The sequence below is a fragment of the Microcaecilia unicolor genome, chromosome 2, assembly GCF_901765095.1.
Source record: "Microcaecilia unicolor chromosome 2, aMicUni1.1, whole genome shotgun sequence".
Classification (NCBI taxonomy): domain Eukaryota; kingdom Metazoa; phylum Chordata; class Amphibia; order Gymnophiona; family Siphonopidae; genus Microcaecilia; species Microcaecilia unicolor.
Window position 1 is genome coordinate 431,909,087 of NC_044032.1, and position 15,732 is coordinate 431,924,818.

The 15,732-nt window shown below is 44.3% G+C and overlaps 1 protein-coding gene across 3 annotated transcripts in view; it reads right to left on the reverse strand.

The window, feature by feature from the left end:
* The window catches only part of LEF1 (lymphoid enhancer binding factor 1), a 248,260-nt gene that overhangs the window by 67,847 nt on the left and 164,681 nt on the right, over window positions 1-15,732 (reverse strand). For all 3 annotated transcript variants that reach the window (XM_030190796.1, XM_030190798.1, XM_030190797.1), the window contains exons 6-7: window positions 9,150-9,272; window positions 3,937-4,099 (exon numbers count right to left, since the gene is read on the reverse strand). In XM_030190796.1, coding sequence (XP_030046656.1) covers window positions 3,937-4,099; window positions 9,150-9,272 — 286 coding nt within the window. The remainder of the gene's footprint in view (window positions 1-3,936; window positions 4,100-9,149; window positions 9,273-15,732) is intronic.

Sequence of the window (15,732 nt, forward strand, 5' to 3'; positions counted from 1 at the left end):
GAGGGCAGGGGAGGGACGGAAAAATCGCTGCACGTCGATGGGAGGGCATGAGAGAGGCGGAGAATCGCTGGAAGTAATGGGAGGGGAGGGGAGGAGGAGAAAAAGGTGCCGGTATGCCGTACCGTTGCGTACCGGCACAAAAAAAGCACTGAGTATGTTGCTCTGGACTTGATTTGGCATACCAAATTAGAGATAAGATATTGTTTTTTTATTTTTTAAATTTTATGGCCTCAATTGCCTGTTTATCTTGTTCTATAACCCCGGGTTTCATCTCCAGCTCAGCTCCCCCCAGGATCTCGCACCTCACCTGGGACAAATGATACTTCTGCATATACACTGCTACCACTGTCTGGATCACTCGAGCTGGGCGCAGGCTGGGGCCAGATTAAATCAGATAGGCCGAGGGTACTCTTTCTCTGGTCACTCTCACTCCAAAGATTAGTCAGCAGTCTCAATGTTGAACTTCAACTTGCTTTACTAACAGTAACTTGAAAACAGTTCATAAACTTGTCAACTTGGTCTGTACAACTCAGTGTTTTTATTAGATGGTCAGCACAATGATAAACAGTCTTCAAATCAGGGGCGTAGCCAGACACCCAATTTTGGGTGGGCCTGGGCCCAAGATGGGTGGGCAGAAGAACTCCGCCTTGTCCCACAAGTGATATGGTCTCGCCCTCTCTCGCCTGCATGCCATATGGTCTCTCAAACTCCCCTCCCCCCCCGCATACCTTTTAAATAGTAGACTTTCATTGGCAGGGAGCAGCAACTAGTACACACTGCTCATATTGGCCCCACAGCATGTATCAGTTGCTGCTCACTGCAGGTGAAGATCTGCTATTTACAAGGTATGAGGCTGTTGAGAGTTTTCGGCTGGTGGGGCTTGGGATCCCTGCCAGCCACATCATAGGTGTGCTGCTACTGAGTGGGCCTGAGTTCAAAGTGGGTGGGACCTGGGCCCACCCTTTACGCCACTGCTCCAAATTATATCAGGGCATTCAAATCACAGTTCAGTTCTATCTCAAATCTCCTCTATTTGCAAACCAGGACAGAGTACTTATTAGCTCCTCTTGATTAAACTCTCAGTCCACGATCGTCTCCACATAATCTCTTCAGTTGTTCGCTGTTCCACCCTGGAACAGGAGTCATTTACACGTGCAATAAAAGTCCTGCCAGAAGTGAGGCACACCCGCTCCCACTTCTCCTACCTGGGGTGCATTATCCCCCAAGCTTTCCTTATCATTCTCAAATCAGGGACACTCTGCAGGTACCCACTGCCAGGAAGCAGGGGCTTCCAATCAGGGGCGTATCTGGCCTCCGGCGGTAGGGGGGGCCAGAGCCAGAGGGAGGGGGCACATTTTACCCCCCCCACCACCAACGACCCCCCCCCCCCTCCGCCATTACCGGACCCCCCCACCGCCACCAACGACTCCGAACTGGATTCAGACGCTTTCAACTCCAGCATGTTGGCCATGGCGGAGGAAGAACTTGCAAGTTGTCACCTCGGGTTGGCTGGCGGGGGTTGGGGTCCCCCGCCAGCTGAAGAAATATTTTTAAAGGCGCAGGAGGAAGCGGATGCAAAAGTAAGAAACGGCAGCGGGGGAGGGCTGGCGGCGGGAGGGGGGCCAGGGCAAAATCTGCGGGGGCCCAGGCCCCTGTGGCCCCACGCAGATACGCCCCTGCTTCCAATCAGCACACACTGAAAACTTCTCTTGCTTTGGTCTCTCTTTGGTTCAATAGCTCTCTTCCAGAACCTGACTTCCTCGTGGCTGACTCCCTCGGCCCGCTAGCCATCACTGTTGGTCCGCCTCTGCTAGACTAGGCGATAGTGAGCTTGGGTATACAGCTGCTTCTCAACCTGTCAGACCTCGGCCTCATCCCTGATGTCCTCTGGGCTTGATATCCTCACTCTTTGGGCCCATCGCCTCAGCCTTTGTGCTGATCCTCGAACTCCGAGACTCGGAAGAGACCCTGCTCAGATGACTCATCCCCCGAACCAACTCCTCTTCAATGCCTGAGGGTTTCAGTCTGGGTTCAGATCCTGTCAGACTAGCTTCCCACCCAGTCTCCACACCGGATATTTCCTGCTCCACTGGGGTCATTCTCACAATCTTGGGCACTCCTTCACGAGTCAAGAATTTGCACCTGCAAGCACAACATTTCAACTGGATTGCTACCAGCTTGCCCTAAGTCTTGCACCTGCCGCACACAATTTGACCCACCAGGCTCCCGTCTTCCACGGATATCTTCACCTGGGCCATAAGTCGGTTTTCACTTCCAGCTCCGGTACAAAATGTTCGTCTCGCTGCATGCTTCCATGCTCCTGTACTACTCTCTCCATGTGCATCTCCATTTTCCAGGTGTTGTCTTGCTCTATACTACTCTTCCTTGCCAGAAATTCCCTCCCCCAGTTTGATGTTGCAATCAGGGACTCAATGTAATTGGCAAAAATGGAGCGGCAAACTACTTCTCTTCCAGTGCCTTCTGCCACCGGTGGAAATGACCACCATATTCAAGCGCACATTCTACAGTCCAACTGTGCCCCAGATGTTACTTACAGTTCCATGGGCTGGGCTGTGTCATGATCTCTCCATATGGCTCATCCTCAAGGCAGGTATGCTGCACCAGAGTTTGGGCTTTGCATTGTTAAAGTTACTGTAACAATGCAAATCTGTCCAAGTGTAACTCCAAATGTCTCTTAAATATAGCGTCTTCGTCCCAGAAAAATGTTCTCCTTTGGGCACTAGTTTTTGTAACCCCAGGATTCATCTCAGGCTTAGCTCCCCAGAGTCTTGCACCTCACCTGGGACCGGACGGAGATCATACAAATGATACTTCTGCACACACACTGCTCCAACCTTCTGAATCACTCAAGCTGGGCGCAGGCTGGGGCTGGAATAAATCCAGTAGGCCGAGGGTACTTTTTCTCTGGGAACTTTCACTCCAAAGATTAGTCAAACTTCTCCTGCTTTGGTACCCAGGACTTCCTCCTCGATGTTATGGGTCTCGGCTGGAGCGGGCTACCAAAGACCAGAATTTTCTCCATGTAATGGCTTTTATTACTTCTTAACTATGCTCCCCATGAGCTGGGGTATATTCTGATTCTCTCACCAGGCTGTCAATTCCAGCTCTGTTTCCTTAGTGACCCCCAGAAAATCCTCCCTCCTTCAGCCTTATGCTAGAGCACAGGGTGTGGGGGGGGGGGGGGGGGGGTCACATGCCCGTTTACCAATCCAATCCTGTCTTCATGACACTTATGCTGTCCCTTCGGTTCATGTTGCTAGGAAGCAATTAACAAGTTTACGGGGTTTGCACTGTATATGTCCCCATTTTATGGAACGCTCTTCCTCTGGCACTTTGCTCGATATGTGACTCATTCGTGTTTCACAGGGTCCTTAAGATTCATCTTTATAGACAGGCATTTGGGAAGCTGCTTGGTTTATGACGGGGTCTTAATGTATGATGGGGTCTAATTTGTTTCTTGTATCCCCATCTTGAACTTTAAGTGATAGGATGGGTAATAAGTGCTTTAATTAATAAAGAATTAATACATAATGGTTAGGATTTTCCACAGATGTGCCTCACGTTTACAGTAATATAACTTTGTACCATGCAGAGGTTGCATCGGTTTCAATCGCACATCAGGGACTGCATGCAACTCAGGAAGCCTTCCTAGATGCAGAGACAGGCAAATGCTAGTGTCCTCAACTGAACCTGTAAGGAAGTCCTTGTATATGTCCTGAACTGGGCTCTCTCAGGACCTGGTGGCAGACTGCCTGTTGGCCAAACAGGAACTGGCTGTTTCCAGCTTTTTGTATCGACCCATCATGGCACTTGTTACTGCGACTATACAACACTTACTAACTGTTTCGTTGTGTAGCAGACAAGATCCCCTTCTATCACCTCTCATTCCACATGCTGTTCTGAAGCTCCACTTACCCTTCTCCCCAGTATCTGGTTGATGGCTGCGCTTTCCTTAAGGGTACACTCAGCTACCACATTCGCTCTCATTTCCTTCATGTATAACATGAAAGCATTCAGAGGCTTCTTAATGTGAGGTCTTTTTGGCTCTTGTTCTTTTCTCTGTTCATGTTGAGGTTTCCTAAAAATAAAGGGGAAAACACAGCATCAGCTGAGCCTCAAACACATGTTTATGGATGCAAGACGCCAACTTCCTGCCTCCATTCGACAAGACAAAGAACAGGTAAAAATCCAGAATCATAGATTGATATAAGACAGCCAATGCTATTCACTGATATGTTTCAGTACAATTTCTGAGATGGAGTGGAAGAGTGGTCTAGTGTTTAGTGCAGTGGGTTGAAAAGCAGAGAAACCAGAGTTCAAATCCTGCATCTTCTACTGATGCTCTTTGTAATCTTGAGCAAGTCACTTCAGCCTCCATTATCACAGGGTCAGACTTAGAGCTTGATTTACACACTTAGTAAACAGGCCCCACTGATAATACGGGGATTAAAGTAAACCTTGCTCTTTCTTATTATCCTGCTAGACCACTCTTAAGTCCCCTTACCAGCTGGACACAGGTATGGACTGGCCTACCTTGAGTTAATGAAATGTCATTAGCAGGAAAGAACAGATTTAACCTTAGAGCCTTCAGCATCACTCCTAATCCTCAAGGGCCACCATCAGGTCAGGTTTCCAGGATACCTCTAATGAATATGCATGAGAAAGATTTGGATAGATACTATGCCCACTGTATACAAATCCCTTACATGTTTATGTTAGGAGTATCCCAAAACCTTGACCTATTGATGGCCATTGAGGACTATGAGTGAAGACCAAAACCTTAGATAAGCCATCGGGGAAAGGGACACAGCTACTGTACCCAAAATGTAACTCATCCAGAACTCGGATTTAGAAAGGTGAGTAATCAAATCTAAAAGTCCAAATCCAAAATCTCACGTGTTCATGAGCTCAACAAATTTGATCCTACATATGCCTTGCTCAACAACCAAATGCTCCAGATGACATACCTAGCTATGTTTAGGCGGATTTTCAGCCGACTTATCCACTTATGTCAGACTACTGCATATGTAGTCCTAAACTTAAATGGATGCTTTATCCGATTATGTTAGAGCAGCTATTTATGCGCTCCTAATTAAGCAGATAAAGTAAATTGGATAATTCTAGACATCAGCCATGTCTGATTCACATGCAGTCCAACCCTGGAACACATCAGATCCTTTTCAGATTTAATTGTATAATTTGTAGCTGAACACTGAAATGTCTGGTCAAAAGTTATGTGGTTGGTGGGCCCAAAGTTAAAAGCTAACAATATAGAGCAACTACACATAGCATTTGAATATCAACTTTTCTGTCCCTATTTGTAGGGGCAGAGCCAGGATTCTGGCACCCCCCCCCCCCCCCCCCCGAAATCAGAAATCAGTACTCCTCCAGCTGCTGCTGCTTCTATCTCTCCCTGATCCCTGAACTCTAGCCGCAGTTATTACTGCCGGCTCCAAAACCACCATGCAGTATAGGAAGAAAGTCTGATTCAAGTCCCACAGTCTCGTGAGATCTGTACCAGAGTTTCTTCCTGCACTGTGCGATCCAAGAGCCAACTTTGTGGTGCAGACAGGGCTGCTATAACAGAAGGGAAAGCGATGCTCATGGCAACTTTAATGTCCCCAAGCATCTATCATCCTGCATTCTTACTGCGCTTACTGTGTTGTGCCAGTCCCATCTAAGCGTATTACTGTGTGGCTAGACAAGCCGACAAGAAAAATGAAGGGAAAAAAAGATGAAAGCAAAAGATCATTCTCATGGCCAGATGTAGGGAATGAAGGGAAAAAGATAGAAAAAGGAAACCGAGACTAAGAAAAGACCCTGGGAAGGAACTTGAAAAAAAATACTGACAAGGGGTAGTAGGAAAAGAGGAACAACCTAAATAGAAAAATAAATGAGCAGATGCAACAAAAATACAACAAAAGAATTCTGAGTTTTTAATGATTGGACTACGTCAACTTCGATGCTCATTTCTTATAGCTTTGCATTTTGCTCAGTACAGGAGGAAAAGCATTTCAGTTTCTCTTTCTTCAGTGTCCCACAGTCTGGTTTCCATTATGTTTCTAATTTGAAGTCCCTTATTCTATATTAGATAAAGGTCAGCCTGTGTTCTGTTCTGTGTGGGGCTGTAGTGTAATCTGATTTGCCCTGTTTTCACAGTAGGTTCTACGACCTGATGCAATATTTGCAGTGCTGCCTTTTCATAGGTAAGGCTTCTGCTGTTTGAATCCTTGGAGTTACCACTGTTATGGTATGTTGAGGTTCTTCAAGCACAAAGATCTATGCTTGCTGCAGGGAGACCAGCTGGCCCCAATTGGAATGTGCATTCGTGTGTCTTAAAACATTTAATAGATCCAAAATTGAATTATGTGTGTACAGTTGATCTGCATACATTTCAAAAGTTTTAATACACATTTTTAAATTATTAAATGTGAAGAAATACCTTCACTGATTTGTTCTAAATGTACTACAATGATGGGCATAATCGAATGGGGCGCCCAAGTTTTCCTGAGGACGTCCTCACAGGATGTCCCGCGAAGGGGCGGGGAAACCCGTATTATCGAAACAAGATGGGCGTCCATCTTTCATTTCGATAATACGGTCAGGGACGCCCAAATCTCAACATTTAGGTCGACTTTAGAGATGGTCGTCCTTAGAGATGGTTGTCCACGGTTTTCGACGATAATGGAAACCGAGGACGCCCATCTTAGAAACGACCAAATCCAAGCCATTTGGTCATGAGAGGAGCCAGCATTTGTAGTGCACTGGTCCCCCCACATGCTAGGACACCCTAGGGGGCACTGCAGTGGACTTCAGAAAAAGCTCCCAGGTGCATAGCTCCCTTACCTTGTGTGCTGTGCCCCCCAAACCCCACTCCCCACAACTGTACACCACTACCATAGCCCTTAGGGATGAAGGGGGGCACCTAGATGTGGGTACAGTGGGTTTGTGGTGGGTTTTGGAGGGCTCACATTTACCACCACAAGTGTAACAGGTAGAGGGGGATGGGACTGGGTCCACCTTCCTGAAGTGTACTGCGGTACCCCCTAAAACTTCTCCTGGGACCTGCTTACAGCTGTCATGGAGCTGGGTATGATATTTGAGGCTGGCACAAAATATTTTTAAAGATGTTTTTTAAGGGTGGGAGGGGGTTAGTGACCACTGGGGATGTAAAGGGAGGTCATCCCCGATTCCCTCCAGTGGTCATCTGGTCAGTTCGGGCAGCTTTTTGAGGCTTGGTTGTAAGAAAAAATGGACCAAGTAACGTCACCCAAGTGCTCGTCAGGGACGCCCTTCTTTTTTCCATTATCAGTCGAGGACGCCCATGTGTTAGGCACGCACCAGTCCTGCCTTCATAATGCTTCCGACACGCCCCCATGAACTTTGGTCGTCCCCACGACGGAAAGCAGTTGAGGACGCCCAAAATCGGTTTTCAATTATGCAGATTTGGGCGACCCTGGGAGAAGGACGCCCATCTCCCGATTTGTAGCGAAAGATGGGCGCCCTTCTCTTTCGAAAATAAGCCTGATAGTAACTTCATTGTGTGGACTTCCCTATTAGCTATTGACTAAGAATGGCTACTCTCACAGAAGGAATGCTGGGCTTGATGGTCAATTGCTCTGAACAAAAACAAACAAAAAAAAGCCCCCTTAACAAAAAACACGAACACAAACAAAAAAGAAAAAGGGGGTAGACCAATGTAGTTCCAAGACAGGTGGTTTATTGGCTAAAAATGACTTGACGTAGAACTGCGTTTTGGTGCCACAAGCACCTGCTTCAGGAGTCAACAGTACAGTCTCAGCCAAAGTTGGTAAATGTAGATGTATATGACACTGAATATATCAACAAAGAACTGTGAAACCAAAACGCCAAAAAAGCATAGCGCTGCAAATCGCTCAGGGAAAACAGTGTGTCTTACATTGCTGTGAGCCACCTTGGCTCTTCTTAACTTCTTATGATTATTGCTGTTTTGTTGCAGTTATTAGGTTCTCTACCTTGAGAATTCTAGAAAGGAGACTAAACAGATTTGGAACGATTCTATAATTTGGCGCCAAGAAGTAGATGACCCAGGAGGCAATTCTATAACAGCACTTAGGTGGGACTACATTGCTGTAGAATTACTAGCACAAACCCGCTTTGGCACAGCAGCAGTTGGGCACATGGGTGCATCAATCAATGCACGCAGCAGATAGTATTCTCTAAGTTGTGCGTGTTGTTTGGCGATGCACTCATGGCCTGCTCATGCTCCACCTCAGAACCACGGAGACAATCCAAATCATACGCAACGCTTCAAATTAAATATTTTGGGAGTATTTTGAGTGATGCAGAGGTTCCAGTGCTTCCGTGGATTATTGGGATACTGCCTGAAATTGTTTGTGAAACTGAGTTGCTACTGCAGATAAGTGACTGGCTAATTTAAATGACTGCACAAAATCAATGTGGTGGATTGTTTACTCACTAACGTCGTAGTGGAGTTTTTTTTAGGCCTATGACTGTACTGATGACCGCAAGTGGATTGTGTCTTACTAAAGGCTTTCACGTGAATCTGAGGCTTTTTGGGCACAGTGATATATGGCAGAGTGAGTAACGCTACATATTGAAGCTCTACCGCTCATTCTCCACCCATGTGTTCCTTATAGAATAGCACCTACTGCATATACAAACGTCACTGCCAATTATTGCTGTGAATGATGTGCGTAATTGGCTCATACTTCTAGATGCCCATTTATGGAATTGTCCCGACTGATAATTCTTTCGTTAAGTGACTTGATCTGTTTCATGGGTTCTTTGCTTTTGACGTGATATTCTTCTTGCATATTTATAAACTAATAAATGTATGAACCAATATTCAAAAGCTGCTAATGGTAAGTGCTTTATCCATGAGCGTGGGTGTTCTGCCCAACTATACAGATAACCAGTGATATTCAGCCACTATCCCTATAGCTAAGTGGTTTAATTTAGGCCAGCAAAAAGGCTTAGACAAGAGGCTGGTACAGTTGATTATGTAAACTAAGTGGGTCACCCAGGCAGCCACTAGGCACTTGTCTCCTCTGCCTAACCAGGACATTTTGTCTCATTGTTATGACTTGGGATGTGCTATTGAACAAGAAGCGATGCACGATACTCACATGTGTATTAGGTCGCTGTCACAATGTGGATGTTCCTGTTTTATCTGAGGTGTAACAATAGCGGGGTGAGGGATTCCAGTTGCGTGAGGCCCTGATGGACCAGGAACCATGTGATGCGAAAACCTACAAAAGTTAAAAATAACAAAACTTCTTTAGCCATAATAATAGAAACAAGTAAAAAACAATGCGTTCTAGAATAAAGGATTATGAGGTTTATTACTACTACTACTACTTAACATTTCTAGAGCGCTACTAGGGTTACGCAGTGCTGTACAGTTTAACAAAGAAGGAAAGTCCCTGCTCAAAAGAGCTTACAATCTAATGGGCGAAATGTCAAGTTGGAGCAGTCTAGATTTCCTGAATAGAAGTATGGTTAGGTGCCGAAGGCGACATTGAAGAGGTGGGCTTTGCGCAAGGCTTTGAAGATGGGCAGGGAGGGGGCCTGGCGTATGGGCTCAGGGAGTTTATTCCAGGCATGGGGTGGGGTGAGGCGAGGCAGAAAGGGTGGAGCCTGGAGTTGGCGGTGGTGGTATTACCAGTCAGCAATGAGATAATACACCACCAAAAATGCCCAAGATTGAAATGAGCTATAGGAATGAACAGTAAGCAAACTTGTTGCAATCATTCCACTGGCTCTGCACATGCTACCAATGCATGGATATAAAAGTCAGCACTGTGATCTTAAGAAAAGGCTTAATTGCACGAGTGTAGATCCAAATTCAGGTTAGCGCACACAGACAGGTTACTGACTTTTTAAAAATATTTTTCAGAGGGGGAACATCATGGACAGAGAGCAGGTGTTCCCAAATTATCCACCTAGTGCATTATGAATAGCGCACGCTAACCAGATAACGCAGAATTAATGCGGGAGCGCTTAGCATCTCCTAAACAGAAGATGTTTTTATAAATATTATGTTGCTTTAAAATCAATAAATAAAATAAAAAAAAAATGTATTAAGCTAGTCCAATAAAAAGGTATCACATTTTCCTTAAAAAAAAAAAAAAAAAAAGAATTAGCGTTTAGTGAACTCCATCTTGGTGCTTAACTTTTGGCACCCTTTACAGAATTGTCCCCAATGTGCCTGGTACCTTAACATGAGTATATGCCGCTTGTCCTCCTAAGACATGCAGCATATACTCATGTTCACAGTTTCTTCCAATCACCATCAGACAGAGGATCTCTTTGAACTATTTAGTACACATCATCTTCACCTTTCCGACTAGAAATGCTGCCACTTGGAACAAGATTAAGGCACTTAGGCAGCAAAGTTCAGACAGAATAATTGATTCAGCCCTGAAAGACTTTGGCTCAATCAATTTTGTTCAAACAGATATTGATTGGCAGATTTCAAAAGTGGCATTTACAAAGCCACTGGTTTCTCGCACATTCGTCCCAGTGGTCTCTATACTTGAGAAAACAGCTCTGTGGGAGGAAAGGACTTTTGATAAAATAACTTATTAGCTGCTATTGCTAGCGACTAACTGAAGGTGTAAAATTAAAATAGCGCCAAGGCCTCCAGAGTAATTGTTTTTAGGCCCCTTGTACCCCTCCCAAATTAGCTTGTACCAGCCATCAACAATTTGGGGAAATAAAAGAAACCAGGGCTACGTGCATATGAGAAAGTCAATTCTTTTTATTTACTTACCAAATACAGATACAATTATAGTTTCTCATGAGAGATCAGTACAGTTACATAAAGAGATGTTCACTGTGACTGCTTCTCTGAAACACTGTTCTGATACGGCAGCTTAAATCGTTTGTTTCAGACAATGATTTACATGACATTTTCTGCAAATTATCCTTCTCATAGACTATTATCTGGTTCTCACCATCTGCTTTCCTTAACATGTTAAACCACATTCTTCCTGTTGTTTATACTAGTTACTTTCCCAAGCCTACTTGCCCATAAGGGTATCATAATAGACCATAAATTCCAGAGTCATGCAGGCTCATCAATCTCTGATAGATTCCAGAGTCACACAGGCTTATCAATCTCTGGCCTTTTGACCCATTCCATAGTGCATGACTGTGCTCATAATTCTGCATAATTCTATTGCAAGTTACAGGTTTCAGAGAGCTGTGTTGTCATACAAGATATATATCACATTTAGACTGATCTCTGTAAGCAAGCCCTTCTCTAATCAGTTAGATGATCATGGAGTATGCTTTGGATTTCTTTTTAGTTCCTTTCATGAACTGCATTGACAGCTTCAAGACAATTTGACATGGTTACTGTGGAATGGTCCATGTTGGGGGGGGGGGGGGGTGTAGAAAGAAGCAACTTAGCAACTCTGACAATTGCTATTTCCCCCTCCCCCTTAACACTTTTGTTCTTTCCTACAGCAGGGATAGATCTGGGATTCTAATGAAGAAAAATAGAGAGGAAATCTTTGTCTTTTTATCTGCACTTGAGGGGAGGGGGAAGGGTTTTCTCTCAGGCCCCGATGCTCAAAACTCCAGTGCTATTCGAACAGCACCATAAAAACACTGCTGGAACAGCGCAGAACAATGCCCTAATGCTCAACGTTAGTTAGATGTAAATATAGGCGCACGCATATAGCATTGAGCATTAGGGAGTTCGGCGGGAGGATTTTGCTTGGCACATGCGCAGAAGAGTTCTGTGGTAAGCTTGGCACCTGTGCGCATGAGCCTGGTAAAACCCAAACATGAAGAACACGTTGGCATGTTTTTTGTGGCCTAAATATAAGCGTTTTAAACTTTTTTAGCTTGGACACTTACATTTAGATGTAGGAAACAGATGCCAATGTGTGTTTTCACTTTGAGTGCTTTTAATTTTTTTTTAGCGTAGACACTTTAAATTTAGATGCAGGGAACAGGCACCAATATGTGTATTTGTTTAAGACTTTCTATTTCTCATGACCAGCGCTTAAGGGCTTGCATGGGTTTCCTTCTGCTTCCAAAAGCAATCAAAACCGGCAGATTTTGCAGAAAGATTCATGAAAGAAGCATAAGAATCAACAGAAATTCTCTCTTCCAAAAGCTTGGTCTTATTTTTTGAGTGGTAAGGCAGGGCGCTGTTTTCTGAGCATTGGGGAGGAATACAAAATGACGAGCTTGACTACATTAGCATGCTACTTACATTGTTTGCACGCTTATTTGTTCCCGTGCTCTGGGCCTCTGAATATTCTACGCAAATACTAGCCTGCATTTACTTTTGAGCATCAAGGCCTCAGTGCTGGGATAAATAAGTTACAGGACTTGGCCAAGAGAGGGCTGAGTGGTATCTTTGCTTTGTGGAATTTGTAAATCTGGTCAGAGTAATACAGGTCACAGATCTCAAGAGAACTGGAAAATCCTAAAAGAATTAAATTCACAGAAGTGTTTGTTGTAGTTTTCCTGAGGAAAAACCCACAGTAAATGATGGCAGATAAAGACCTGCATGATCCATCCAGTCTGCCCAACAAAGCAGCCAGAGCAGCACCCACCACTCTGTGCCAGTTACACTGAAAGCGTGGCTGGCCTAGAGGTTGGATGCTGGGTTAGTAACAGCAGAGCTGTGGGTTTGAGTCCCGCTGTCTCCAACTGAAGACAAGCAGGTAGTTTTTTTGGTTCGATTCCCACTGCAGCTCATCACGACTCTGGGCAAGTCACTTAACCCTCCATTGCCCCAGGTACAAATAAGTATATACTACGTAAACCGCTTTGAATGTAATTGTAAAACAAACCACAGAAAGGCAGTATATCAAGTCCCATTTCCTCCTGAAAAGGAAAAGGGTGGACAAATCTTACCCATTAATACCCTTTTATTTTAGGTGGAGGCACCAGGCGTCATATTTATCTATCTATCTATGGACCAAAGGAGCTGGCTGTGGGGGCTCCTGCTGGGCTGGACTCCCAAAATCAGGGATACTCCTAAGAGCATGTTACAATATGAATGAAGTACATTTGCATGCCTACTCCGTCCGCTGCATTCAAATCTCCCTGTGTAGTTATTAGGGTTATCCTGACAACTTGACCCTTTGGCAGCCCTCAAGGACTGGGACTTATTCTTTTTGTTTCCCATCTGGACATATTCATGGGTGATGGCAGACTTTGCTGCTGGTTTTTCATTTAGCCAATAAGAAGCCAGAGAAGCAAGAACAGTATGACAGGAACTGACCAGCACACCTAGAGTTAGAAAACTGGAGACTGGATTCCAACAGAGCAACCACATCAAACTGGGGTTTCTAGATTCAGGCCCCTACTTACTAAACAGTGTTAATGCATTTTATTGTTCAGCTGGGCTGAGAGTATTTAAAAAATGGCACAGTTTTTAAAAAAATCCTATCCCTTTTTCCTGGCTTCACCCCATAGCAAAGAGATCCTCTCCGCCACCCATATCCCCTTAGCTCAACTAAACATTTCTGGGGGTCTAGCAGAGGGCAGGAGCAATCCCTAGGTGGCATACTGGTAAGACTCAGGAGGTGCCACTGTAGAAAATGGCCATGCCAAGGCAGTAATGGTTAGGGGCTGCTCCAGCTCTCCACCAGATCCCCTCATGGATATTTAAGTAAGTTTGGGGGTGGGGCATGGAAACCTTTTTGCAAAGGAGGCATAGCCAGAAAAAAAAGGGTAGGCCTTGAAAATCAAGCTATTTTTCTACAATTACAGCCTGGGTAGGGCTGGGGCGAGGGGGGGGGGGGGGGGGGTTAAGGTAACAGAACTCTTATTGTGACCACTAGTACTTTACATACAATTTCAGGGATTGGGGGGATAGGAACAATGTTTTTACAAATTTTGGCAGGCCTGGCATACTGTGTTATTGTGGCCAAGAATGCACACATTTTCTGGCCACAGCAACCCACTGTACAGTTCTGTAGTATTTTCCACCCTGAAGTACTGAGGAACTTCATATAAATCCTGTGGTGTGTACCACATAGTAAAATCACACTATTTTAACAGAAATGAGATGCCTTCAGGCCTCAGTGAGGATACTTTTCAAAGGCATCTAAAAAAGCCTAAATGGGAAGTTACCATTTATATTCCTCTCCCAGACACAAAATGTTTAAATACATATATTTTTCAATTTTTTGCTCCAACATACATAATAGTGATAGACATATACAAATTACTTTCAATATATGGGGATCTTCAGATTTCTTTCAGGTATTTCCACCATTTGGGAACACTGTCCCAGATCGTTAATGGTGTCCCTTTCATCCTCATTGATCAACCCATAAAATAATTTTTCTTCATTTTTGTGTATATATAAGTTTTTTCTTAATTAATTTTTTTTGAAAAATATTACTTAGCTTAGTTTAGTATAAAGAATTTAACAGCAGCGATTTTTCATCCAGCTCAAACCTCTGCCGACATGGCCAGGTTTCGTTAGTACTTCTTCAGGGAAGAGGCTAGCATGTTTATCACTGCGTCTCAGAAAAAACGGCCGAAACACTACGTTGTGTCGAGTCTTCAAATTATCAATAAAATTCTTTATTAACGAACATCCTCCAGTTTCTGGTATCCTTGGTCGCTCTCCCACTTCTTTTACAGCATGGAACGGACTAACATTTATATGCAAAACTAACAGCACACTGTAAGTTAAGCACTAAGGGCTCTTTTTACAAAGTCATGCTAATGATTAGCAGGTGCTAAATGCTAGAGATGCCTGTAGAAATATATGGGCATTTCTAACATTTAGCGCGCACTTATTTTTAGCACTAGTGCGCCTTTGTAAAAGGACCCCTAAAGTTTCTTATTTGGGTGTGCACATTAATGCCTGCTATTGACATGGTGTAAGGGGACATGCCAAATGGAATTAGTGCTCAGCATGCTGCATCTAGATGCGTAACTTGTGGCAACCAGATACAGAATTGCACCCTGTAAAATTAAGGAGTGGGATATTAGGATCAGAAAAGAACGATACATACATAATGCTGTCTAGGCTACACATATTTACTCTCACAAATTGCAGGGGCAAAGAATGCAGGTACATTTCACACTCACACGCTTCTAGCCAGTTTTCAAAGAGCGATCATCTACATGCTTTTTACACTCTGCAGCTTACTGAAGACTGATTAAAAACTTTGGACTGAGTGAGCTCCGTAACACAATGTTTTACATTTGGGGGAATTCAGTACGAAAATTTTTTTTTAATTCTGTGCTAATATTTGGAAAATTCTATGCACAGCAATTTAAACATTCTACAAAATTCTGCAACCTTTATTTGTAATTTTTCACACAGAATTCCCCAACCAGAAAGGCCGGGCTCTCCCCTACCCCCGGCCTGAATCCTCCCTCACCAGCCTTCTCTCTGCTCAGACTTGATCCCCTGAGCAGTATTATTCCCCAACTTAGCTTGAACCTCTCCCTAGGTTTGATCTCTCTCATCTCTAGATTTCTCTGTCCCCCTCTCCAGAGTGGACACCTCCCAGTCTCTCAACAACACCCCCAGTTCTCTTTCAATGCCACAGCTATCTCTATCCTTTTCTCAGTGCTTTTTTTCTAGCAAAAAAGGTGCTGTTACTCAAATGTCAGGCCACCCTTCAGGGGTGGGGTGATCACTGAGGGACCCACCCCACAATAGCCAGGCCCCCTGCAACTAATCACAGAATCTATGACAAGGCAGAATTGTTGTGTAGA